Here is a 25,268-nt window from a genome sequence, read left to right as displayed (position 1 = left end):
ACTCATTGCTCAGCCCTGACCCCAGGGGATAAGGAATGTGCTGGGGACCCCCAGATGAGCCCAGCCACCAGGCTGAGTGTCCTCCTGGCTGGGGGACTGGGTGGGTGCCCTCACAGTGGTGAGTCACAGGACCCCAAGAGACAGTTGGGGGTGCTGGTGTGGGGGACAGGGGATGTGGGGGTTCCCCAGCACCCACAGAACCACACAGGCACAGTGCCAGAGCAGAGGGCCTGCAGTGGAACTTGGGGACAGGGTTTACCCAGCCACACAGAGGGCAGGAGGTAGCAGAGCTGCAACCCCAACAGGGCCCCCCACCACTTACTTTTGGACTACTGGGAGCTGGGCACGGAGCCAGGGAGCCAGGAGGGCAGGAGGGGCGGCAGCATTGGGGTCAGCCAAGGCCACGAGGCCAAGGAGTCAGAGTGGAGAAAGGAAGCCAGCAGGGAAAAAACAAAACTCCCCAAGACGAAAACCCAAACTCACCAGTCAGCCCGACGTCAGCCCCGTGCTCGGGGGGCCACGAGCCACCGGCAGAGCCTGGGGCACTGCGAGGAGGCAGGCGGGCAGGAAGGATGCAGCCATCCGGCCGGGGCTGGGACACTGCCAGGACAACGATCCAGGGCTGGGGCCGGCGAGTGCTTGCCTTGTGCTGGTGGAAACAAGGGGACAGAGGGGTCGTGTGGTTTGGGACACCATGGCCTAAAGCTGGGGAGTGGGGAGACCCATCTCCCTTGTGCCTCCAGCCCTCTGTGGGTGTGCCTCAGTTTCCCCAGGTGGTGACTCGGGCACGGAGTGGGACAGGGACCCTGCCCTGCTTCCCAGTACAGCCCTGAGTGCTTGGTGTTGGGGTTTAGATGCTTTTCCTCTGTTTTGAAAGTGCAAGGCCATCCCATATGCTGCCAGGGGGGATGATGCTGGGCCGAATGGGGTGCAGGGAGCTGCACATGTGGCCACCCCACAGCCACAGCCACCCTCCTTCTGTCACACTGTCTGCCACCATCCCTGTGTCCATCACCGAGGGTCTCTCGGTCGTTGTCCTGCGGTGTCACGGCTGGGAGAGGGGTGTGAGGGAGCCAGAGGAACCTGTGCCGGGTCCCGGTCCCCATCGCTGTCCCCATCCCCGGGTGAGCACCCGTCCCCGCGGTCCCCAGGAGATGGCAGTGCTCTGTCATGGGAGATGGCTGCTGCTCACCACTGGTCAGACATCTCCGGGGACATCCTGCCTGCTGGGGACAGGCGTCTCTGATTTCCCTGGCACCTTTCCCTTCTGTCCCCATGCCCCTGAACCACGAGATGAGATGAAAACCTCCCCCGGGGACCTGCGGCCCCCCAGCCTGAGGGTCCCAGCCCCACCGATAGCTGTCTGAAGGCTCTCACCTCGGCCAGCAGAGATGTGGAGGAAAGGGTAGGAGTGCAGAAGGGGGTCCCTGGTGCTCCTTCAGCACTGCTCACCTGTGACCCCCTTGCCTGTGACTCCCTCGCCCAGGGCCCCTTGTCCCAAGGGATCTCCTGACCCCAAGCCCACCTGCCAGGTAGGGGCAGCCCCATCTGTGGCCTGGCCAAGAGGACAGGCAAGGCTGGCAGTGGTGCTCGGGGGCTTCCACCAGCCCACCCCAGTGGGTGTCCAGGGCCGTGGGGCAGCCACCAGACTGTGACCCTGCTAGGGTGCTGGCTGGGAGCAGTGGGGGCTGAATGTCGGCAGCAGCCCCTTCCCGACGCCTGGGCAGCTCCCCATCCCCATCACTGGGGGCAGCTCGGGAATAGTTTGGGTGGGTGGACCCCACCAGAACCCCCGTATCCAACCCCTTCACTCACTAGTGCCATCCCTGGGTGTCCCTGGGGGCACGGACCCTGGGTACCAGCGCCCTCCCCCTGCCCGGGCCGCTTCCAGTGCGTCCCCCCGAAGGTGCAGCCCCGCACGGCGCTGTAGGGAAACTGAGGCACGGCTCCTCCGGGGGAGGGGGTTCCATCCTCTCCGCCCCCCGGCCCCTCCGGCCCGGCCCCAGCGCCGCCAGCGGCATTTCCTCCGCCGCGGACCGTCCTCCGAAGGGAGTCGGTTTCCTGCCGCTGCCGCCGCCCGCACTCGGCGCTGGCTCCCGGGGAGCGGCCGCAGGCGGATATGGGCCCCCGCTCCGTCCCGCTCCTGCCGCTGCTCCTGGCGCTGCTCGGCCGCCCGGGTGAGTGGGGACGGGGGGCACCGGGGGACCGGACCCCGGGGATGAGACTCGCGGGATGGGACCCCGGGACGGGACCCTCGGGACGGGACACTCGCCGCGGCGGGACCCACCGGTGACTCCGGATCGGTGGCCAAAGGGGTCCCGGCTGTGCCCGCACAGACAGTGATTGTCACCCCCGGGAACTCCCCGGGAGAGGAGGTTTTTGGGGAGCAGCCTCGATGTGGGAAGGGACAAACCCAGCCCGATTCCCGGAACACACACAGCACAGCCCTGCCGCTCCCTGGGACCCCTGAATCCCGGCTGCGTCACTGGGGCGTGCGAGATGCTGAAGCCCGGGCTGAGACCGTGGCCCAAGGGGGTCTGGGTGGCTTTGGTGGCTTCCCGTCACCACGGAGCATGGAGGGGTTGACCGGGAGATGGGGACGAGAAATGGGAAAAAATCGTTAAAGCCTCAAAAGGGAGTTGGGGGCTTAGATGCCTCCAGAGCTGTCAGAGCCACCCCGAGATCCCTGCAAAGCCACAGGGGGAATTTCAAGGAGGGACGCCAGTGCTGATGGAGCTGGGGGACAGGGAGCTGGGGGACTTGGGGACATAGCCTGCTGGCAGAGGGGAACTGGGACAGCAGCAGCCAGCCGGAGAGGCTGGGGCCAGCGGCACTGGGTGTCCTGACTGGGTTGGTCCCTCCTGGTCATGTCGGGGGCCAGTGCTCATGGGTGGTGCTGAGGTGGCCCCACTGCCAGGCTTGACACCCACTCTCTAATGTCACAACCCTGTCTGGTGGCTGTGCCAGACAGTCCCTGTCGGGTGAGGCTGTGCTGTGTGCACCATGTCCCCTATAGTGGTGCCATACAGTTTCCATCCTTGCAGATGTACAGTAAGTTCCATGTCTTGTGTAATTGTGAGGCTCGGTGCCCGTCCTATACCTGGGCCACAGTCCCTGCCTTATGGCAGTGCCATGGTGTCCCTATCCTGTGCAGATGTGCAGTAAGGTCTGTGTCCTCTGTAGCTTTCTTGTATAGTCCCCATCCTATAACTGTGCCGTATGCTCCACATCCTGCGTCGTTGTGCCCCAGAGACCTTGTCCTCCCTGTCTATGATGTATAGTCCCTATACCACACAGCTGAGCCATCTGGTCCCCATCCTACACAGCTGTGCCATGTGTCCATGACATTTGTATTTGTCCCCAACAGTCTCCACCCTATATGGCTGTGCCATACATGCCCTAACAGGGCTGTGCTATATGGGCTGAGTCCTACATAGCTGTGCCATATGGTCCCCACCCTGAGTGTCTGTTCCTAAGGTCCCTGTCCTGTTTATCTGTGTTGTATGATCCCCATCCCACGTAGCTGTGGCACACAGTCCCTGTGCTCTGTAGTGGAGCTATAGGGTCCTTATTGTATGTCTGTATGGTCCCTGTCCTGTGTCACTCTGCCATTTAAACAGACTATCTCCTCTGGCCATACCACCCCTAACACCCACAGCTGTGCTGTATGGGCACAACTGTGCCATGTAATTGTGCCATGTGGTCCCCATCCTGAGTATCTGTGCTATATGGTCCATGTCCTGCGTAGCTGTGACACATGGTCCCCATCCTGCCTACCTGTGCTACTCATCACATCTATCCAGCTGCTGCTTCTTCCTCACAGGAACTTCTGGGGCTGGGGGTGCCCACAGTGGGCACAGAGCTATGGAACAGGGGTGCCCTTGGTGGGTGCAGTGCTGTGGGACTGGGATGGCCATAGTGGGAGCAGTGCTGTGGGACTGGGGTGCCCTTGGTGGGAGCAGTGCTGTGGGACTGGGGTGGCCATGGTGGGAGCAGTGTCAGGGTGTCTCACGGACACAGCTGGCTTCCAGAGGTGGGGGACTTTGTGCCCCCTTGGCAGGGGCCAGCACTGGGGTGAGCATGGTGCTGGGTCACCCCTCCCATCTTTGAGGAGAGGTAGGAATGATGTGGCTTGTGTCAAACCCAAAGCCTGGACCAATCCACCCCATTATCCGACCCCCCAATGCCACCTCAGCATGGTCCAACAGCCAGAGGTGGCTCAGAGGATGACAATTCCTTCTCAGTGCAGGATCCATCCCCATTCCTGTCCTGGATCAGCTCATTACACGAGTGTCGAGGCAATGCTGCCGGATGCAAGGATTCCAAAGTGGAGCTGCCCATCCCATGGGCATCCTGCACTGCCAGAGCCACCCTTGCCCTGCACCCCATACCCCAGCATTGTTCTCTGCCCAGGTCTTTCTTCTACTCCCTAAACCCCAGGAATTTCCCCCCCTCAGCCCCTGACCCATGGGGAGCCACAGTGGGACCATCCCTATTCTCTGATCTCAGCAGCACCAAAGCAAGGGAGAGCGCAGGTTGGAAAAACATAAAGTGGATTTTCTTTCTTTCTTCCTTTCAATTTTTTTTTCCCTTTCCTGGAGTACGAAAATAACAGTGCCCTTATCTGATCGCCCCGGCGGCCCAGCTGAGCCCCCTTATCTGATCCTGACATAATGCTGGAGCCCGCTGCCTTCCCCAGGGACAGACAGTGCCCGACTGGCACCGCTGCCCCGCATCCCCTGCTCTGGCATCCCTGCCCCGCCAGGGGCGAGCCCAGCCGCGGCCCCCAGCCCTGAGGATGCTGCCCGAGGAGCAGCCAGCGCTGCCCGTCCTCTGCCCAGCGGAGCCGTGCCCGGTGCCGTCAGGGCAGGAGTGGAAGGGAAGAGGGACACAGCCTGTGGCGCCCAGATAAGCGGCTGTTTATCTTCCTCCCGATGCTGCCGGCCGCGCGGCCGCCACGCTGGGGGGAGGAAGCGCCGGACAATAAGTGGGACCACGGCAGCGTCACCGGGGGTCTGTGCCGTGACCCCTCCACCACGGCCAGCCCACCCCAATGCTGAGATGCAGTCGTGCACTATGATGGCTTGGAACAAACGGCCTTTTGCCGGGTGCTGCGTCCCAAAAACTCAGTGACCTGGAGCATCACATCCTCTAGCCCCAGTCGCGGTGCAGGTCCAGCCACCTCCTGGTGCATCGGCTGCAGCCACCAGGGATGGGAAAAGTTGCAGTGGGAAGGGATAAGAGCTCAGTGACCAATTCTAAAGCAAACACAGCATCCCAGGCACTGTGTCCCCATAGAAAGCCCCCAGCTGTGACCACGGGGGTCCGTCCTGCCCAGCTCCCTGGAAGGGAGCACCCATGGATGCAGTCGGTTCCTCGGGGCCAAGTTGAGGACAGCCCGGCCACAGCAGGGCTGCCTGAGGCAGAGGAAACTGTCGAGGCACGTGGGGATTTACAGGATCAGGCCTTCAAATGGCTGTTTGCGCTCAGGATTTCCCTTGGCAGCCGCCGGCCGGCCCCGCTCGCCGCGCGTCGCCGGGGGCTTTGGGATGGGGCAAAGCTCACGCCTCAGCGCCCGCGGAGGATGAGCTTTACAGCCATTTCCATACCTGCGCTTCCCACTTTCCTGCGGCGGGGGAAGGCGGGGGGGCTTCCGCCACCGCCCCAGCCTTCGGGGCGGCCGGGTGCGAGTTTTGGCACGCGGCAGTGGCGAGCAGGGACAGTGGATTTTTCCAGCCCGGATCCAAGGGTCATTAACGTGATTGCGGAGGGGGCTGGCGGTGGCAGACGGGCCCCGAGCGAACACGTAGCGGTTGTCCCGGGGGTGCTGTGCCGGCAGTGGGGCCGTGCTGACGCCGGGCTGGGGGCTGAGGCTGAAGGGGCAGTGCCGGAGCTGGCGGAGACGTTCAGCCCCATCATGTCTCGCCGTGTCGTGTCACCCCACATCCGTGCGGCGGGGACTGACAGTCTCTTGTTTTCCGCCCAGACCCCGGGAGAGCCGAGGGCTGTGACCTGCAGCCGGTGGCAGAGGAGGCACCCATCACCCTCTCCTATGCCACCAGCACGGTGCCACGGGGCTGCGTCAGCAACAGCTCCATGGACACTGCCCATGAAGTCCATGTCCTCAGCGTCAAGTGGTCCAAGGTGAGCAAAAGGGGTCCCAGTACACCCCTGCAGAAATTCTTGCACTGTCACTTCACGCTGTCACCACAGCACTGTCACCCTGTCACTGTCCTCAGCAGGCAGGGTGTCCCAGATGTGAAAACCTTACTCGAATTAAGGAGCAGTGAAAGGACCTGGATTAACCTCCATGGCACCTTGTGCAAGCTTCTCCAAGCACAGCCTTGGGCATCTCTGCCCTTGATGGGAATGTAAAGACTTTAGAGGCAAATTCCTTAATAGCCCATGCTGCCAAGACAGATATTCCTGTGCTGGACACCTCAGGACATTCCATTTCTCTGGGAAGGTGGCCTGGTTCTGGCTCAGGAGCTGGGCAGAGCCACGGGTACCCAGTGGTGACCACACTTGGGAGGGAGGGATGGAAAGTGGAAGGGAAGAAGGGATGTAAGGTAGAGGAAAGGATGGAGGAAGAAATGGAAGGAGGTTGAAGGGAGGGATGGAGGAAAGAGTGGAGGGATGAAGGCGGCACATCATTTTAAGATGTCCAAATGAGAAGAAACTTGTTTGCCAGTTTGGCATGGCCGTGCCGAGGGGTGGTAACTGCACTGTGGGTGCTTTGGGGCAGGGTTGGAGCAGGGCAGTGCCAGGGCTGGCACTGGCACTGGCTGGCGCTGGCACTGGCTGGCACTCTTGGGTGGGTTTGCAGCAGTGCACGGGTTTGCGTGGCAGCTCTGCAGGACAGCCCGGCTTCCCTGGCGCTGGCTGGGGCCCAGCACCCGATTTTGGCCCAGCCCTGGGCCACCCGGCGCCACACTCCCCGCTCCCCGCCACCTCCCAGCTCTCCCAGTTCTGCTTTTGGAGCAGAGGGGGAGCGAGGCCACGAGGCGCTGGGGAGGGTCGGTTTTGCAAGGAACCCTCTTGCCTAGCCTGGTGTGACCTGGCCTTGGCATCCTGGATAAATGCCAGGGCAGGGGCTGCCCCGGGGTTGTCACCAGCGGCAACTGGGGACACGCACTGATGTCACGGCTGCGGCCCTGAGCCCCACGGAGCGCGGGGGAAGCTGGGCAGGGACACGACTCCACTTATAGAAGAATTACTGGAAGCTGCTTTCTATAAGCAGATCCCCACGATGAAAAAAAAAAAAAAAAAAAAAGGAGAAGAAAAAGAAAAAAAATAACCCGAAAGGCGGCGGCGGGGAGCGCCGAGGCTCCCGCCACTCGCGCAGCCAAACAATGGAGCGCCACAAAACACGCGGCAGGAAAAACAGCCGCCAGCTCCTCCCCGACACCCGGGACCACCCGGGGTCCCTGGCCACCCACGCTTGCCACGGGGCCACGGCCAGGCCAGGATGCCCACGGCCTCATCCCGCCAGCCCTGTGCACGGCACTGGCAGCAGCCTCCACCCACCCGGTCCCCGGCTGGTTTTCCCTGCCCAGGTTTTCCCTGCCCGCTGCCTGGTGCAGAACTTTGCGAGCCATTATTCAGGCAGCAGTTGCCAAACTTAGCGCCTGGAGTTTTGACTTCCCCATCCGGATTTCCGGCTAGAGGCAAGCAGGCAGCGCTAGCCACGAGGAATGGTGTGTGCCACCACTGTGCCCAGGCATCCCTGCACACCGGTATGGATGCACCTGAGCCTGGAGCGGCTGCACAGTGCTGGGATGGGGCTGGGAAACCTTCCAGGGGGATGTTCCGGTGCCCAGGGTGGGGATTTTCCAGTAGTCAATGGGAGATATCCCAGTACCCACACTGAGGATGCTCTGGTCCCCGGGGTGAGGATGCCCTGGCCCAGTGTGGGGATGCTCCAGTCCTCAGTGTGGGGACACCCTCGGACACCGTGCAGAGGTTACTTTGTCTCTAACTCAAGGATGCCCTGGTCCCTAAGAAGGGGGTGCCTAAACCCCACTATGGGGGGTGTCCTGGAACCAATGTGGGGATACCACCATCTTCCAGGTGGGCATATGGCTGATCCCTTCCTTAGGGGAGCCAGGGGGTGTTTGTCCTATCGGTGTGGCATCCCTGCCCCTTAAACCCAGCCATGGCTGCCTCTTGCTCATCTTCAGGGCCAGCCTGAGGTCTCTCCACGTCCCTCTGGTTCCAGGAAGGTGACAGCAGCTGGTGGCCGCAGTGGTGACACTCTCCTGTTTCCCCCCCAGGCCTCTCCTGTCCCTCTGAAGGTGACAGTCACTCCAGGAGCCGATGCCTGCAGACGGCCAGCAGTGCTCATCCTCCTCTGCACCCGCTGCTCTGCCACCATCACCTCCCCATGCTCAAACCTGATCATCCATACCGTGAGTGCCACAGCCCCACAACAGGAGCAGTCCTGGGGGGCAGCAGGGCTCGGGCCACCCATGGGGATGTTTAAGGGGGGTCACTGGTGGAGACTGGTCACCCCAATCACCAGATATGATGCTTGTGGTGCCCCAGGGAGGAGGGGACGCTCCTGACCATTGCTGGCGGCGCTGAGCTCTGGGCTGGCCGGGCAGGGAATGACGCACAGGGCTGGAAAAAGCTCCCATTTCCTCCGGCCGGCGGGAGGAAGGTCAGGGATGGGGTTTGGCTCCAGTGAGCTGAGCCGGGGTCGGGCGCTTTGTTAGCAAAATAAACCTCCTGCTTTGTTTGTGGCTAATAATAAAGTGGGCTGAGCCCTCCGCGTGCCGCCAGCCACTCTCGCTGCTCCCAGCTCATGGCCCGGAAAACCCCCATTCATCCCGAGCGACCCCCAGCCCAGGCTCCAGGGACACTCACCTGTTTTGGGTTCACATTTGTATCCTGCACCCTGGGGGGGAAGGTTTTCCCTGCTTTCCCCATGCCAGCCTGTGGAAGGGAGGGATGCTTCTTGCCCCTCACCTCGGCTTATGCTGTCACTTGTTCCACAGGATGCCCACCTCAGCCCAGAGACCATCAGAGCTCCAAACCCTGAGCCATCCATGGTCTCCAGTGAGGGGAAGCTGCTGACCTGGGTTCTGGACACCTATGGGGGCATCACATCCTACAGCGAGCTGCAGGACCCCCGCAGTGTCCAGCTCCACCTGGGAGAAGGTGCGTGGGGCTGGGGGCTAGCACTGGGGGGCTGGAGCGGGCAGGAGTGGCCTTCCTGTTCCAGAAGGGTGACAACCTCCTGGGGCAAAGTACCTTCCCCAGGGTGATGTCCCTGGCCCATCTCCCCACCCACTGAGCCCGGTTTGACTGTGATAACGCTGCCACCTACACAGATGCCCGCAGCCCTCCAGAATGCACTCCCCAGGAGCACTTCAATGCCGCTCTGCACCTTGAGACTGAGGTCTTCTTCCACGGGGTGAAGGGCTGCTCACGCAGTGACACCCAGAGCACCAGGGCCGCTCACATCATCCATCTGCAGTCGGAGCCCAGGTACCACAGTGCCAGCAGCGGGACCCCAGGCGTGGGACAGGCAGTGGGATATGCTTGGAGATGCTTGGGAAGGTGTTGAGGTGTCTCCAAAGGCAGAGCCCCACATCCTGAGTTGGATGTGGGACTGGTTGGTATGGAATGCTGAGATGGAGGATCTTGTGGTTTTGCAGCTCCCCCATCAGAGAGGTGAACCTGTCTCTGAGTTGTCCTGACAATTATGCTGGCAACCAGATCCTCATCCTGCAGAGCAAGGTCAACTTCACCTGGTCCCTCTTCTTGAAATGCCCCATCCAATTAATGGTATGCTGACAGGAATGTGTCTTCCCCACCACCCCCACCAAGGGGTCTGCCAGGTGCCCAGGAGATGCTGGTGTGATGGGGAGGGTGGCAGGAGGGCACCTGGAGACATTAGACATGGGCAAGTGGCAGCCCCCCTGCTGCAAGCCCTCATGACTGGGATGAACCTTGCCTTGTGCATCTCCAGCTGTCCCTGTCTCCACTTAGCCCCTCTATGCTTTCCTCCTTTCCTCCTCATTGCAGGTCTCTGGGAGTTACAAGATGGTGTCCTTATTCCCAATGCTGTTCCCTGGGGAGCTGCTGCCTGACACGGAGCAGGACCTCATCGCTAAAGCCTTTGAGAAGAACTACAGTGTCATTGCCTCCTACTCTGCCATCCCTGCTAGCACCCACATCAGCCTGGAGATTCAGGGGCACGGTGAGGCCCCCAGGGCCCCAGGGCTGGGTGGGATGGGGGTTTCCACCACTCCCACTCAGCCCCACCATCTCCCTGTCCTGCAGAGATGGTTGAGATGCCTGTGGCGACCACTCCCACTCCACAGCCTCCAGACTTGCCCCACCAGGTGCTGCTCACGCTCAAGCCCTGGAAGTGCACAGATGAAACCATGGAGATCGTCATCATCAGGTCCTACCTGGAGGTGAGGAGGGTGGACAGAGGTGCCAATGTCCACCAAAATCACTCAGAAGTTGCATTTTCCTCTGGGTGCTCAGGGTGGGTGCCACAGGGCTGCCCCCTGTCAGTGGGTGACTACAGTGTGCTTTCCTCCCAGCCCATCAAGGACGTGGTGAACATCACCCTGAGGGACATCAGCTGCCAGGCAGAGAAAAATGCCACCCACTTCATGTTGAAAAGCCCCCTCAACCACTGCGGCACCTCACTGGAGGGCAGGGGCTATGCCAACAATGAGGTGAGAGGGGGGCTGGCTAGGGGTGTTGTCTCCAGCCTCACTGATGGCCCATGAGAGCTTCAATGATTGCCAGTGGAGCTTCTCCACCAGGACCTCCTTGCTTTTTCATGGCTGGAAACATACTGTAGCCCAGGGCTGAGATGGAGGGGGAGTGTGTGTGGGACAATCCACCCATCCCATCCCATCCCATCCCATCCCATCCCATCCCATCCCATCCCATCCCATCCCATCCCATCCCATCCCATCCCATCCCATCCCATCCCATCCCATCCCATCCCATCCCATCCCATCCCATCCCATCCCATCCCATCCCATCCCTCTCTAGACTCCAGCAGTGGAGACCACTTCACTGACCCAACCTTCCTTCCTTGCAGCTCATCCTCAGCCTGGCCAAGGACGCAGTGCTCCGAAGTGTGCGGGTAAGAGCCGGGTTTCCCAGCATGTCCAGGAATGGGAGAAGGTGCAAATGTCACTGTCAACTGGGTGCTGGGTGCCCACTTAGTGCTGCCCCCCTCTTGCAGGTGGGCTTCCAGTGCGAGATCCCACGGGAACTCTTCCTGCGCCTTTTCCCCACGGCTGCCTTTGAGGCACCACAGACGGAGCTGGAGATCAACAAGGAGGCCTTTGTGCAGGTACTGCCACTGTCCCAATGTCCAGGCTGGGGCAGCCCAGCCATCCCTGGGCCTGTGACCCTGATGGAGTGCCCCGTTCCCACCCCTGCAGGCGTCCATGCGGTGGATGGATCACCCAGCTGACCTGCAGCTGAAGGAGTGCTGGCTGGTGGCCTCAGGGCGGGAGCCGGTGCTGCTGGTGCAGGGTGGGGAGGCTCGTGGGGCGGGGGTGGTCGTGCTGGAGGGCCCCCCCAGCAGCCACGGGAGGAAGATCTGGCGTTTCCGCTTCACCTACACCGTTCCTGAGGGGGGACACATGCCCTTCTCTGCCATCCTCAAGTGCAAGGCCGGCTTGCAGGTCAGTGTAACCCTCTCCCCGCCCTGTGATGGGCACCCTGCCGGTCCCCATCAGCAGCAGCAGCCCGATGAGTTTGTCCCACACTGTTGGGTGACAGAGCCCATCCAGGAGCAGCATTCCCTGGTCTGCAAAGAGCCTGGGGACTCTCACCTCTGTCACCCTGCAGGGGTGCACATCTTCCCCCTCTCACCCCAACCTCCACCTCCACAGAATGACACCATCTTTGAGAAGGTCTTGGAGGTGACAGTGAAGGATGCCTGGAGGCCGCTCAACTGTGAGTTCAGGGCAAGGGAGGTGGTCAGGATGGGATTGGGAAAGGGACCCTCCCAGTGTGGCAGTGCTGACAGCCTCATCCTCCCACAGACCGTGGGCTGGGGCTGCCTGCTGTCCTGGGCATCACCTTCGGCGCCTTCCTCATCGGGGCACTCCTCACTGCCGGGCTCTGGTACATCTACTCACACACCCGTGAGTATCCGCCACCCTTGGGGACCCCCGTGGTGGGACAGGGAGGTCACATGCGTGTCCCTTACTGGGTTGCCCATTTTTCCCTCCTGGCCAAAGTCCTCAGGTGAGCCAGAGACGAGGCTGCTCCATTGCCCTCATCTGTACAGTCCTGGCACTGCTATAGGGGAATAACCCTGCTTCAGGTGTCTACAGCTCCTTGGGGTACCTCCTACCCGTCTGGGGCCCTCTGCCATCTGCCCTCCCTCCCGCTCCTGGTGCCCCATGCTCATCTCCATCCCAGGGGCTCAGGGGCCAGCTGGGGAGCGATCCATGAGGGTTTGTGCATGCGGGCTGGAAGGTCCCAGGGGACTGAGCCAAGGCCACCACTGTTCGCCCTGAGTCTGGTTTCCCCTTGGTGTTCCCCCGTGGCGGGCGGTGTGAGCCAGGTCCCATCTCCAAACTGCAGCCGGTTTCCAGCACGGCGCCAGCCTCGGAGAGCAGCAGCACCAACCACAGCATCGGCAGCACCCAGAGCACCCCCTGCTCCACCAGCAGCATGGCCTGACGTCCCCGGGCCACCCCGAGCCCACAAAGCCCCCGGCCGACGGACTTGGGGACCCACTCCAGTGCCATTAAGCTGATATTTTGCCCCAAATCTCAGGCCGAGCCCAGAGGGGGCCTCCATTACTCATTCAGTGAATGCTTTGGCCCCCCGAGGGCAGCCCACACCGGGGGGGGGGCACCCTGCAACCCCCCTGGGGTCCCCCGCTGCAGTGGGGAGGCAGAAAGAGCAGCTATTGCCAAAACCTCCCACAAGGCTCCCCATCAAATGGGGGGGGAAGAAGAAGTGGGTGCCCCCTGGACATGCCCCAGCACTTGGGGTGACCCCCGTGCCCCTCCTGCATCCCCCCGAGAAGGCAGCAGGCACCAGTGGGAGCAGCAAGAGGTTTATTTGCGGAGGATGGTGCAAGGCTGCTGCCCTCCCACAGGACGATGGGCAGAACCCACCACTCCCCCCAGCTCCCTGTCCAAGTTACAAACTCTTATCAATAATAATAAAAACTTTCCCTATGTTAAATTAGTTGCGCCCTGATGCTGAGCCTTGACACAGCTTGAGGCTCCCACCTACCAGGCATTGGGACCTCATCACAGCCTGGGGCAGCCCCCCAAACCCTGGGGGCCCCCCTGGTCAGTCTCACTAGGGAGGGGATGGAGACCAGGAGCATCCCCCCATGGACAGTGTCCCGGGAAGGGCACAGGCAAAAGGCACTGGGGTGAAAACAGCCAAGCCAGGATGGGGTGAGGAGGGTCCCACATCCCCCTCCAGATGCCTCCAAGCATCACTGGGGGCAAAACTGTTGCTTCAAGTAAACAGAGGTGCAAAGCCCTGTCCCCTGTTACTGGGACAGTGCTGGGACGAGCAGCCTGAGGGCCCCCCCCACCAAGTGCAGGCTGCCGGTGACCAGGACACGCACAGCGGCCGCCTCCCGCAGCAGCACGGCCCCACTGCTGGCTGCGGGGTGGGGGTGAGCCCCCGAGGCTGCAGGGGCTGCCAGATGGGGGTCCCGGCCCTGTGCTACCCACCTCAATGCCTGGGCCAGGCACGGGAACACCAGGGCTGGGGAATTGAGGGGTCGTGGGGCTGGGGGCACCAGGAGCAGGGAGCCTCGGGTGGGGGCTGGCTGCAGCAGCCCCCCCACCCGCAGGGGAGATGGGAGCCAGGGGTCCTGCCCCACTTTCTCCTCCAGAAGCCTTGTCCATGTCCGCTGGTTCTCCAGGCAGCGGGTCAGGGCATTCTCCAGTGTCACGTTGAAGTTTTGCTGATCTGGGAGGGATGGGGACAGCAGTCTGGGATTGCAGAGGGAGCTGGGGAGGGATCAGGATGGGGAACTGGGGGAGACCCCGTCTTCCCCACACTCACCCGCATTGCTGGCCACCGACACCTCAGTGAAGTTGGGGCAGAAGACAGCGTAGTCAAAGTGACAGGGCTGCAGGAGCAATCAGCACCGTGGGGACCCTCAGGACCCACCCATGGAATTCCCACTGGGGCCAGTCCCTCACCAGCGGGGTTACAGGGGATGGGGCAGGGGATGATCCAAGTCCCTTCCCCACACCCAGGATTGTGAGACCCCTGCAGGGGGAGTTGAGGTGGGATACACTCCGGGATAGCAGGATGGGCAGACAGACAGACAGACAGGGTGCCAGCTCCACCTCGTGGCTCCCTGCACCCACAGCAAAGCAGGTCCCAGGACTGGCAGAGAACCCAGGCATCTGGGCACAGTGACCCACCCCGTGCTCCCCAAACCTCACCACCAGCAGCTTGAGCAGCGCCGCCGTGTCCCGGTCGCCTGTTGCATTGAAGAGCAGCACACGCACCTCAGAACCACTGCAGGGAGAAAGGGCAGGTGGCCCATGCCCCCAGGGGACCTCCAGCAGCACCACCACACCCCCACAATGTGTGCCCCCCTTTGCATCCTCTCCTTACTCATGGGGCTTGTCCTGGTTGAGGGCGGCCTGGCGGAACCAGCGGACACAGGCCTGGATGCTGCTGGTGGTGTGAGCTCCATCCAGGTACCACGTCACAGGGCCGTGGGAGAGCACCTGAGTCCGGCCCAGCCACTCTGTGTCCCGCAGGCCTGGGGGAACACAGGGCAGGGCTGGGACCCGCACACCCTCCCCATCACCGCTACCCCCATGGGAATCCAGTGTGGGGCAGACCGTGCCCTCCAGCACACATGGCACTGGCTGGGGTCCAGCATGGCCCTGCTAAGCCCTGTGAAACGGTGAGGGCAAGGGTGCTAGCATGGCCACACTGCACCTTGGATCATGGCATCAGTCAGTCGGAAGGCAGGCGCCAGTGGTACCAGCCTCCCCAGCAGCTCGGTGCTTGGCGGCATCTCCTTCAGTTCTCCAAGACCTAGGCAGGACAGGCATCCCACTGAGACCTCAGGGGCCCTGGTGGGCTCTGGCCCCCGTCCTGTCCCCCTGCCTTACCCTGGCAGCCACGGCGCTGCAGCCACGTCCGTGCCAGCTGTAAGGCCAGGGCGGCATTGGAGCGCTGGTGGGCACCTGCCAGCCCCAGCTCCAATGCCTGGCAGCCCTCCTCGAAGTCATCCAGCTCCGGGCACAGGTAGAGGGGACACTGCAGGGAGAGGAGGCTGAGCCCCCTGCCATGGGGTACCCCCCACCCACACCCCCACCAGCAACTCACCTTCCGCTCCTGGGCTCGCTCCCTCAGCACCTCCAGTGGCCGCTCTGGCTGCGCCACGGTGAACGCCGGCACACCGGGCTGGGAAGGATGGGGGTGCTTAGCAACATGGGGATGCTCAGGGACATGGGGGAACACACCCCAAAAATGTAAGAGGAGAGAGAAGACCAGGTCTCCCTACCTTAAAAATGCCCCCCTTCTGCCAGGCGATCTTCTCCATGGTGTCCCCCAGGATGCTGGTGTGGTCGATGCCCAGGGAGGAGACCCCACACACCACCGGCGCCCTGGAGATGCAGCATGGCAGTGTCCCTGCTGTTCCCCCCTCCACTGTGGGGACATCAGGCCCTGGCAGCCCTGGAGACAGGCTCAGCCCTGCCAGCTCCTACCTGATGATGTTGGTGCAGTCATAGGTGCCGCCAATGCCAACTTCCACCACTGCCAGGTCCACCTGGGGACACAGGGACACTGGAGCCATCAGAGCCACCAGCAGCATACGTCCCAATGGATTCAGGGATGTGGATGGAGACAGGTCCCTGCCACCAGCCCTTCCAAACCCACACCTGAGCACACCCCCTATTTGTGACGGGATCATCCACCTGGCACAGCATCCCATTTACAGCCATGACAGCCTGATCCACACAAATTCTGCCCCCAAGTACTCTCTCTCTGAGGTCCCCACCAACCTGACATTTCTGTCACAAGCTGGAGGCCACCACCACTGACCTTCTCCTGCAGGAAGACGTGGAAAGCCATGATGGTGAGGAAGCGGAAATACGCCGGCATGCTGGCGTGCTCTGGGTCCTGTCAGGCAGAGCAGGGTGAGGGTGAGAACATGACCCTGGGAGTGGGGGACCCAAGGGAAGGAGCACCCCCACAAGCCCTGCTGGCCCCACCTTGGTCTCTTCCAGGCGGTTGTAGACCAGCCAGAAGTACTTGTTGAAGAGGTCCTTGCTGATGGGTTGCCCATTGATGCGGATGCGCTCACGTACCTGCACGAGGTGAGGGGAGCTGGGGGCACAGAGCAGGGGGAAGAGTCAGGCACAGCTCCACTGGCCCTTCAAAACCCTCCTGACCCTCCTGCCCACCTGTAAAAGCCTGTCTTCAGCCCGTAGCTGCGGAGGATGCATTCAGTGAAGGCACATGCTGAGCCCTGAGGAGACAGCTGTGTTAAACCCCCTGTTCCAGAGCAGGGGCAAACAGAGCCACAGACACCAGCAGTCCCCACTCCCCGATCCCTCACAGCTCCTCCCGCCCGCCTCACCTTGCCCTTCGTCCCCGTGACGTGGATGATGTTCAGTCGATCCAGGTCCTCGACCTGTAAGAGTTCAACCACCCTGTGAGACCCCCATGGCAGCCAAGCATGGTGGCACTGCTAACAGGACAGAGGGAACAGGGGCGGGGACCAGCCCTTCACCTTCAGTCCGCTCCTTTCCAAAAAGCCCTGCATGGCTTCCAGCTGGGCCTGGGGGTCACCGCGCTCCCGCTTCACCTGCTCCAGGTAGCTGGCATTGGTCTGCAGGGTGTTGAGCATCCGGATTGCATCCTGGAAAGATGCCCAGGGTAGTCGGGACAGTGCCCATCACAGCAGCCTTGTGGCTGCGCCACAGTCCCAGGGGCCAGTCTACCCAGAGCCCGCTGCACCCTGACCCACCCCTTCGGGCTCGGTCCCCTCGGCGGTGCCATTAGTCACCCAGGCCGGCAGCATCCCTGCCATGGTGCCGCAGGGACGTGCGGGCAGCGCCAGATCCTGTCACGGGGACAGGCTACTTATGGGCAGGGGTTACCCGCCCCTCCCCAGGTGCCCCTTGGCCCCGCGGTGGGGCACGGGACAGCCCAGCACCGGCACCAGCGCTGCCCAGTGGGACAAGGTCGCCGCCGGAGGGATCGGGCAGAGCTCCAGCACCCGTCCTATCCGTGTTTAATGAGCGGCGCTAATGAAGCAGCACCTGCACGGCACACCGAGACACGAGGTCACTATTGTCACCGAGCCCCCCGAACCCACGCCAAGGGGACGTGAGCCTGGTGATGCAGGGGGGACCTGGCACAGCACCAACCCATGCCCCCAGCGTGGGGACACTCCACCCAGGCAGCTGGACCCTGTCCCGCCAGACAGTGGCACTGGCACCGACAGCGCTTCCAGCTCTGCAGAGCGACACCGCTCCCGCCTGCCCGAGGGGGGCTCCACGCCGGGGACCGCCATCACCCCCACGGCACCTGGAGCAGCCGCGTGCGGCCGGGACACGCCGTGGCTACTGGAGCGGCTGCCGCTGCAGGCCGGGCTCACCCGCTGCTGCCACGGGGCACGGCGCTTTGCGGGGTGACCCGACCAGAAAGCGGGGACACATGGCGCGCGGCAGCCGGCACTGAGCGGGGCTGCGGGAGGCGGCAGAGAGGGGTCGGGAGGGGAGGTGCGTCTGCCGCCCCGCGCGGAACCGGAGCCCCATCGCTGTCGCGGCCCCGTGCCCCGCCCGGTGCGCGGCCCCGCGCGGTACCTGGTAGTCCATGGCGGGGGCGCGCGCGGGGCGCGTGCCGAAGCGGCGCCCCCCGGCCCGCAGCGCCCCGCGCAGCGCGCGCAGCCCCCGCGCCACCATCCCCGCCGCGCGCGCCGCCCCGCGCTAACCGCGCGCGCCGCCGAGAGAAAGGGGCGGGGCCGCCTCGCCACCCCCCCGAAGCCGCCGCCGCCATCTTTGCGACTGGCAGCGCGCGCCACGTCGCACGAGGAAGGCGGGAGCGCCATCTTTGCGAGGGGCAGCGCGGCGGCCGCCCCCCGCCCATCCGGACGGCTCGGCACGGGCACGGCGGTGCCGGCAGCCCCGCTCGGGACGTAGCATCAGGAACGATCCGTCTCGAGGTCGCTCAGTCTGTCAGCACACAGCCCCCACCGCCTGAGCTGGGGCACAGGGACCCCCAGACCTCCGCAGCCTCTCCCGGTGGCAGCGGAGCCCCCGGGCTGGCCGGAGCTCTGCTCGTGGCGGCGGTCCTGATGTGCTCATGGACGGCAGCGCTGATTGCGCTGAGCCCCCCCAGCTCCCCAGGAACAGCACGGGGCTCTCAGGCTGCCCGAACCCGAACTGAAGGCCGGTGCTGTCGTGCAGGCTCCCACTGCAGTCTCCCTTTAGGCAGCACAGCCACAGGAGGTTCACAGCAGCCATTCGGGACAGGACCATGTTTATCCACAATGGCACAAGTCAACTGGCTTATTGCTCATAACTGGCTATTTTTCCAAAGAAACCAAATCCCCCCGCCCCAAACAGACACTGTTTCAGAGCCCCAAACCAAGACAGTTACCTTGTATGTGTCTTTTATAGAGCCCATTTTTTTATCCTGAGAATAGCTCCGCTCACCACCACTTCCTCATGAGACTTTACACTACCAATGACCTGGCTTTTGTCAGTAATTGTTAACAGACAAGTTACCAAGGGCCAAATGCTATCACCAGCTGCACATGTTGAATCCTGGGATCCTGGCATCCATGGGGCACGGGAAGGAGATGTCTGGCTACAGCTGATAGCCATGGGCAACTGCAGAGAGCAACTGTGGAGGACCACTTGCTCTCCATGAATTGATCCTGGCAAGTTCTGGCATAAGGTGTGCACAGGTGATCCCAGAGTGTCAGGCTAGTCACTGTACCCAAAGGAGGCAGCAGTCTTGTTCTAGTCTCTCATGCAAACAGCTCCAGAAGAGAGCAGGGGACACACGAGTGTCCCCCTGTTCCCAGCATGGTGTAACCAGCCCTGCCACACTATCCTGAAATCCCTGCAGACAGCAGGAGGTCAGGTCTCACCTCAGGAACAGGGCAGTGCTTACTTGCAGCAGGTTGCACCAGCCTGCACCTGGTGTATCCAATATGACTTCCAGTCATGGTTTGCAAATGAAGAAAGCATGGATGCCCTGTGCTGTCACAATTCCCACTGTAAATCCTGCTCTGCAACCCACCTCTCTGGTTTGCCCAATAAGCCCTTTTTTAGGCTAGATCCCAGTCTCCAGGGAGAGCTAGTCATGCTGTCTAGAGTGACTGCCTTGCCCAAGACACATTTGATGACTCAGAAGCACCTGCCTTGTTCTACATCAACACTTCCATGCTCAGAGAGTATTCCATGCAGGAGCTATGGTAAGACCAAGAGAGCTGAGACATCTCCAAGCAAGTTTAGTCCAGGGCTACTCTCAGTCCTGCCAGTCCCCACACCATTTGCCAAGAGCCCCAGCATAGATGGAGAAGCTTTTTCCATCACCAGATCCGTAACAATTGATTTGCAAGTTTAATGTAACCAAGACAGACTTTTGGGGGGCAAAAGGAGGTTCTGAGACAGGAAACTGCAGGGAAACAATGTCGAGCTCACAGGTATCACCTCCCCAAGTCACGCAGCTCTGCGGTGGCCGAGGAGATGGCCAAGCTCTGTTAACACCATCAGTCAATCCACTTTGAAAAAAGTTCTTTCCTAGACAAAAAGACCTCGCCAGGACATCTCTGCTTAATGTGGGGAAGCCCAGCCAGGACCCCGCCGGATGTCAAAACACTCTGTCAAATTCAGTCTGGTTGGTGGCAGCTGGGTTCCTGCCTTGGTTCGCCGGCTGCTGGGGCATGTGCCCACCCCTCCTGCGTGGTGGGGCTAGGTACTCAAACATGGACTGGTTATGGGTGGACAGCATGTTCTTGAGGTCTGAGGGCATGGGGTCCGACCAGAAGAAGTCGTGGTTCAGGGCATCGTCGCTGTCGATGCGCTGGGCGGGATCCAGCACCAGCAGCTTGTCGATGAGGTCGAGCGCGTAGGGGTCTTTGACATAGGCCTTGAGGCGATCCTTCACCTTCCGCTTCTGCCCCTTGGGGAGATCCAGCTTCTCATACAGCTCGTATTTATCCACGTTTGGCCAAACCTGGCAAGAGGCAGGAAAAGGGGTTGGCGAGAAACAGTTATGGAAAGGACAAGGCGTTTTTGATTCAAACACTCTCGGCAAACCAAAATAACAATTCTATTTTATAATCTCCAAGCTGGCAAACATTGTTCTCACAGCAACAAAGAGGCACTAAAGGCTGCACTAATGCCTGGAGATATGTAGACAAGTCAGGACAGTCTTCTTGGTGTGGAAACAATGCTCAAGGATTTTTGGTTTCCCCATGAAAGAACTACTAGAGAGCACAGTTCAGGCCAGCTACCACATCCAGAAAGATAAAGTGACCAAACTGATTGCTAAATAATCACCTGGATGGGACAGCTTTTATCCTTAGAAAGCAAAGCCTGCTGCAATCACCAGCACTTATCTCGATCTGGGAGAGGCCACAGCAGGTAGCTACATGCCAAAGAAAGTGCCTTCAGTGTATTTACATAATGACTGTGACAGCAAGATGAGGACTCTGCAGCTGCCAGCACTACATCTCACAGATCTCAGTCCGGGCTGAGATCCCTCAGCTTGCTCCCCACAAGAGGGCAGGACGAGCTGCTGATAAAGGAGGAGCTGAGAAGGGACCGGGTGCTCACACCAGAGCTGAGCTGATGCCGCAAATCACAAGACAGAATTCAAGAGGCTTTTCAAGGTGACCAATGCAAAACACCTGAGAATAAAAACTGCCATTCTTCTTTAAGCAGAAATTGAGGGTGTTTGTCTAAGAGACAACCCCAAAACACAAGCTAGAAGATTCTCCAGCCTCCCTGCCAGCAGCAGGCACACTCTACTGCTGGGAGCGTACAGCAGCCAACACACAGGGCAGGGAAGAGGCCCGAGTGCCTGGTCCCAGGCTCTGCCCACACTCCTGCTCTCCACAGCACATCCCCACTCTGGCCCTCACCTCTGGTGTGATGGATCCACAGAGCTGGCTGATGAGGGTGAGCTGGTGCTGCTCTGTGTTCCCCTGCATGATGGGGCTGCGGGTCCACATCTCTGCCATGATGCAGCCTGCACCCCAGAGATCAATGGGGGGGCCGTAGTCACGCTCCCCTAAACGGAGATGCCGAGTTAGTCTCCCAGAGGGCCCAGAAAGGCCAAGAAGCCGGCAGAGCCCACCTAGGGCTCCTCCTACCTAGGAGCAGCTCTGGGGGCCGATACCACAGGGTCACCACACGGTTGGTGTAGCGGTTTGGCTGGCTGTTCTTAGCCAGGCTGAAAGCTCGAGCCAGCCCAAAGTCCGCCAGCTTCAGGACTCCATCCCGCGTGATCAGGACATTCGCTGCTTTCATGTCTCGGTGCAAGATCTGTACAAGGAAAGACATTGAAGAGTTAAGTGAATAAAGTGCCCTCCTTGGCTGCTTGAGGCCAGCACGATGCTCAGGCTACAGAGGTGGGAAACAAGGATTTCCCTCTAGCCTGTTCTAAGACACCTGCTCCTTGGAAAGTCACCCTCTGAGCACAGCAGGAGTCTGTCCCATTACCTTGTTCCTGTGGATGTAGTAAAGTCCATTCAGGAGCATCTGCATAACTTTCTTGATCTCTGACAGTGTGAACTTGACGTGGGCGTTGCTGAGAAGGCCAGCCAGGTCATGCTCACAGAAGTCAAACACAAGGTAGATGCTGCCCTTGCACCGGTTGTAGGGAGAGGCTGCAGGAGGGGCACAGAGGGGCTGTCAGTGAGGGACCCTTCACCACGTCACAGCTCCTCTTACCTCCCATCACCCTGCAGCTCATACAACACCCTCTACACAGAATCTCAGGGCACAGGAACACAGAGAACAAGGCAGCCTGTAGGCCCTCAAGGTCCTTTTTAAAGAAGAACTGAGCAAACCCAGCAACACAAGAACAGGAGATGAGGATTGGTACAGTGAATGTCATCAGACAGGCAAGGAAAGGGCAGGACAACCTTTGAAAGCTTCACTTCGTGCTGCTCTGGGCACATAACGGCTGTGGGTTTTCCTCCCTGCAAGCTGTGGCTGCCAGCCAAGCACCAGCAATAGAGGAGGCACCCACAGACAGCCTCAGGAAAAATGCAGAAACACAGAAAATCTGTCTAATCTCACATTAAAAAGCGAGATTTCCTGCAACCTCAAACAGGATCTGTGAGAACGGACTGATCTCGATCAAAGCGATATAAAATTCCACCTGCAATTTGAAGTCAATGACTACAAGTGAAGCAATCGATTTCAATCTTGTTCCTAGAGCACCCACACAAAACGTTATTAAAAAGAAAGGCTGATTTTCATCAGTTGGAATCAGCAAAATCTGCTGATCAGCATCTCCAACCAGAAAAGCTTAGCCCCCACAGAAGCACGCTGCTCTCCTCCCCAGCCAGGAGGGCGCCTGCTACACTGGTGTGCAGTTCCTCACACAGACACAGCCCCAAACACACCTTTCCAACATAAAAAGAGAAAAGCCTCACGTTTGAGAACAGTAAATTTCTACATTACAGTAAACTAAGGTCAAGGTAGATTTGGATGAAAACTGGAATACAAACAAAACAAAAGCAAAAAGGGAACAAATGACATGTCTACAAAAATATTTACTTTTGGTATGCCAGACACCCAATCGTTGCAGCTCTTTTAATCACACAGTGAATTAAAAATTAACTTGTCATTGGTGTTTTCACTCCTACCTATTCAGACAGTAATCTACACACACCTGAGTACTGGAGTAACTTGAATTTCCCACCCCTAGGCCAGACATTTCTACCCGTTCAATGACTGGACTCTTTAAAAAACACCAGATACTAGTCAGTTTGTTTTTATTCCACTGACATGACTGGCTAGGGAAGGGCAGGCTGTAACATCAACTGTCACTTTCTGAAGTATTTTTCCAGTACAAATCTAAACAAGAGCATGATATATAAACTCTAGCAAATGTTTCACTGGAGACATAGCCAGGCCAGGTGTGCTGAGCCTGCGAAGCACTGGGGGCACATGGCATCAGGTGGGAGTGAGGAGGTGGAAAAGCAGCTCAGAACAGCCCATGTGAAGTCCCAGCCCTCCCAGCACGAGCAGTTACATCACCCACAGAAAGAGATGCTGAGTGAGCCTCAGCTGGAGCTGTGTCATCAGCTCAGAACTGCCAGAAACCATCAAAGCCAACTGAGAGAGGCAGCTCCAGGCTGAGGAGCCCCTGCTCCAAAGTCTCTTCAGTGTTGGTTCATTTAAAGCCACTCAGAAGGGAGTATCCCAGCACAGGCAGCATTCACTGCTATGGCACAGGCATATCCTGGCAGGACTGCAACAGCTTTTTCCAGCCGAGCTTCAGCAACGTCCTGACTCATTTAGAAACTCATTTCCAAGACAAGTGACCTGTCACCCATGCCACAGGCAGGAACAGAGGCCTGTGCTCAGCTAGACCACCCCACTCCCTCCACTAGACACCAGTCTGCTCAGCAGGGCTCAGAAAAGCCCTCATTAACACAAGGGAGACCCTGTAAAGTACCTTTGGTCCTGCAGATTTCTATGAGGTTCACCACATTCTCATGTTTGAGCAGCTGGAGGATTTTAATCTCTCGCAAGGCTGTGATGGGGAACTGGAAAAGAGAAAAAGAGAATGGAGATTGGAGGTGCAGGAGACGAGGCCATCTCTGCCTAGAGAATAGAAGAGGTGTGACCATGCAGCTTGGCAGGTCCCACCCTCCTCTCCTCACCTTCTACATTCACACCAGGACATGTGACAGCCCAGCCTGAGCTGCAGAGCAGCCTCTCTGGCCGCTGCCTTTGCTGTTTGAGCTGTGAACTCTCTCCCCAGCCCCTGAGTATGTGCTTCACACATCACCCAGTTCTTCCACAGCACAGCTAGTGTGGAGTCCTGTGCTGGGGGTCCCAGAAGAGAAGAAACATGTGGGAAGTGTCACCTCCCAGCAGCCATCCCGTGCAGCCCAGTCCCCTCGCTGCTGCCGTGTGCCTTTGCAGCCCAATTCAGCCATGCCCCACACTTACCCCTTCCTTCTCATTTTCCATCAACACCTTCTTCAGTGCTACTTTCTTGCCTGTCTGGCGATGTTTGGCTTTGAAAACTTCCCTTTAAAAAAACAGGAAAAAACCCATGAGAACCACAAGGAGAAAGCAGCCAGGTGCTCCTGACAAGGAACAAGCCCAAACACTAAAGCACCATACAGAGAACTCTGTGCTGAGGCAAAATAGCAACATTCCCCCTGGACCAAAGGCCCTCAGGACTCACTGAACCAACAGAAAGCCCAGAGCTCTTGCAGCCTTACAAGGATCTTCAGTAATGCAGCACATTTTGAGAAAAAAAATGGTACGTTTGGAGCCAAGTTGCACATTTGCACCCAAGTTACAAGTCCCCACCCTAACTATTTTCAAGGTTAACTCTGCTCTGCCAAGCTGGGACAGAGCGAGATCTCAGGTTGGGAAAAAGAGGGTCCAGGAGCCAGATAGGTTCTTTGAAGCCAGAGGGGTGACCGGAGAAAGAACACGCGAGCAAGGAGCACCCGAGGCTGGTGCCGATGGGCCGCGGGGCTGGGCCCCGGCTGCAGGCCTGAGGCCGGGGAAGGCCGGAGCCGGGCCGTGTCAGGGAGGGCCGGGGCCGGCGCGTCACTCACCCGAAGGTGCCCTGCCCGATCTTGGCCAGCTTCTCGTACTTGGAGACCTCATCGCAGAAGGGGCACTCGACCATGTCGTACTGCTTGGCCATGGCGGCCGCGCCGTTGCCACAGCACCGCGTCCCGCCCGTTCCGCCACGTGACCGAGGGGTCACGTCACGTGACCCCAGCCGCCGCGCGGGGCCTTGTGGGCATTGTAGTCCTTGCGGGGGCACCGCCATGTTGTGCCTCCTCGTGGCCCGGGGGCACCGAGCGGTCCCCTTTGCCGGTGGCCCTAGAGCGCGTTGTCCTGTGCCCCTTGTGTGCTTAAACACGTCAGGAGTTAAACAAAACTTATGCTCCTGCAGCCGCGGCTGTGACAGAGTGTGAAAAACGTGGTTCACATAATTTTTATAGAATTTAAAAGTTTAATAAAAAAAACAATTAGGAAAAAAAAAATAAAGTATACAGATACGGCCGGGTGTCTCTGCATTCAGCCAAGAGAGCACACCTTACT

General features: G+C 59.9%; 3 protein-coding genes across 6 annotated transcripts; 1 reads left to right on the top strand and 2 right to left on the bottom strand.

Moving 5' to 3' along the window:
• Positions 1-2,017: 2,017 nt before the first annotated feature.
• Positions 2,018-13,469, top strand: ENG (endoglin). 2 transcript variants are annotated; one of them, XM_058853712.1, is made up of 15 exons: positions 2,018-2,177; positions 5,987-6,144; positions 8,274-8,408; positions 8,997-9,159; positions 9,333-9,489; positions 9,660-9,789; positions 10,030-10,204; positions 10,288-10,424; positions 10,557-10,694; positions 11,069-11,113; positions 11,216-11,326; positions 11,418-11,663; positions 11,874-11,937; positions 12,027-12,128; positions 12,574-13,469. In XM_058853712.1, the coding sequence occupies exons 1-15, from the start codon at positions 2,120-2,122 to the stop codon at positions 12,741-12,743; spliced, it is 1,989 nt and encodes a 662-aa protein (XP_058709695.1). In that variant the 5' UTR covers positions 2,018-2,119; the 3' UTR covers positions 12,744-13,469. The 2 variants fall into 2 exon arrangements, with proteins under 2 accessions (XP_058709695.1, XP_058709696.1); XM_058853713.1 differs by having other exon boundaries at positions 12,554-13,469.
• Positions 13,039-18,625, bottom strand: FPGS (folylpolyglutamate synthase). Of its 3 annotated transcripts, none has more exons than XM_058853716.1 (15): positions 18,604-18,625; positions 16,730-16,858; positions 16,577-16,630; positions 16,401-16,465; positions 16,209-16,323; positions 16,039-16,116; positions 15,702-15,763; positions 15,497-15,599; positions 15,319-15,396; positions 15,102-15,249; positions 14,926-15,024; positions 14,593-14,743; positions 14,418-14,493; positions 14,029-14,095; positions 13,039-13,932 (listed from the first exon to the last, which is right to left on the bottom strand). In XM_058853716.1, the coding sequence occupies exons 2-15, from the start codon at positions 16,844-16,846 to the stop codon at positions 13,505-13,507; spliced, it is 1,641 nt and encodes a 546-aa protein (XP_058709699.1). In that variant the 5' UTR covers positions 16,847-16,858; positions 18,604-18,625; the 3' UTR covers positions 13,039-13,504. The 3 variants fall into 3 exon arrangements, with proteins under 3 accessions (XP_058709699.1, XP_058709697.1, XP_058709698.1); XM_058853714.1 differs by lacking the exon at positions 18,604-18,625 and adding an exon at positions 17,808-17,947; XM_058853715.1 differs by lacking the exon at positions 18,604-18,625 and adding an exon at positions 16,967-17,124.
• Positions 18,626-19,551: 926 nt separating this feature from the next.
• Positions 19,552-24,929, bottom strand: CDK9 (cyclin dependent kinase 9). The gene is made up of 7 exons (XM_058853717.1): positions 24,773-24,929; positions 24,150-24,231; positions 23,650-23,740; positions 21,681-21,847; positions 21,332-21,503; positions 21,101-21,249; positions 19,552-20,190 (listed from the first exon to the last, which is right to left on the bottom strand). The coding sequence occupies exons 1-7, from the start codon at positions 24,862-24,864 to the stop codon at positions 19,825-19,827; spliced, it is 1,119 nt and encodes a 372-aa protein (XP_058709700.1). The 5' UTR covers positions 24,865-24,929; the 3' UTR covers positions 19,552-19,824.
• Positions 24,930-25,268: the final 339 nt, after the last annotated feature.

The sequence above is a fragment of the Poecile atricapillus genome, chromosome 20 (genome assembly GCF_030490865.1).
Source record: "Poecile atricapillus isolate bPoeAtr1 chromosome 20, bPoeAtr1.hap1, whole genome shotgun sequence".
In the NCBI taxonomy this organism is placed as follows: domain Eukaryota; kingdom Metazoa; phylum Chordata; class Aves; order Passeriformes; family Paridae; genus Poecile; species Poecile atricapillus.
This window is presented reverse-complemented; position numbering and strand designations above follow the sequence as displayed.

What these genes read in the sequence shown, in the direction of transcription:
- ENG (XM_058853712.1), top strand. Translation starts at nt 2,120, where the DNA reads ATGGGCCCCCGCTCCGTCCCGCTCCTGCCGCTGCTCCTGGCGCTGCTC. An exon ending in GGCGCTGCTCGGCCGCCCGG is followed by an intron (nt 2,178 to 5,986) that starts GTGAGTGGGGAC and finishes TTTTCCGCCCAG; the next exon opens with ACCCCGGGAGAGCCGAGGGC. An exon ending in CCAGCTCCACCTGGGAGAAG is followed by an intron (nt 9,160 to 9,332) that starts GTGCGTGGGGCT and finishes CCACCTACACAG; the next exon opens with ATGCCCGCAGCCCTCCAGAA.
- FPGS (XM_058853714.1), bottom strand. Translation starts at nt 17,906, where the DNA reads ATGGTGGCGCGGGGGCTGCGCGCGCTGCGCGGGGCGCTGCGGGCCGGG. An exon ending in GACTGCACCAACATCATCAG is followed by an intron (nt 15,600 to 15,701) that starts GTAGGAGCTGGC and finishes CTGCATCTCCAG; the next exon opens with GGCGCCGGTGGTGTGTGGGG. An exon ending in GCAGCGCCGTGGCTGCCAGG is followed by an intron (nt 15,025 to 15,101) that starts GTAAGGCAGGGG and finishes TGTCCTGCCTAG; the next exon opens with GTCTTGGAGAACTGAAGGAG.
- CDK9 (XM_058853717.1), bottom strand. Translation starts at nt 24,864, where the DNA reads ATGGCCAAGCAGTACGACATGGTCGAGTGCCCCTTCTGCGATGAGGTC. An exon ending in ATCGGGCAGGGCACCTTCGG is followed by an intron (nt 24,232 to 24,772) that starts GTGAGTGACGCG and finishes GTTTTTTTAAAG; the next exon opens with GGAAGTTTTCAAAGCCAAAC. An exon ending in TGGAAAATGAGAAGGAAGGG is followed by an intron (nt 23,741 to 24,149) that starts GTAAGTGTGGGG and finishes TCTCTTTTCCAG; the next exon opens with TTCCCCATCACAGCCTTGCG.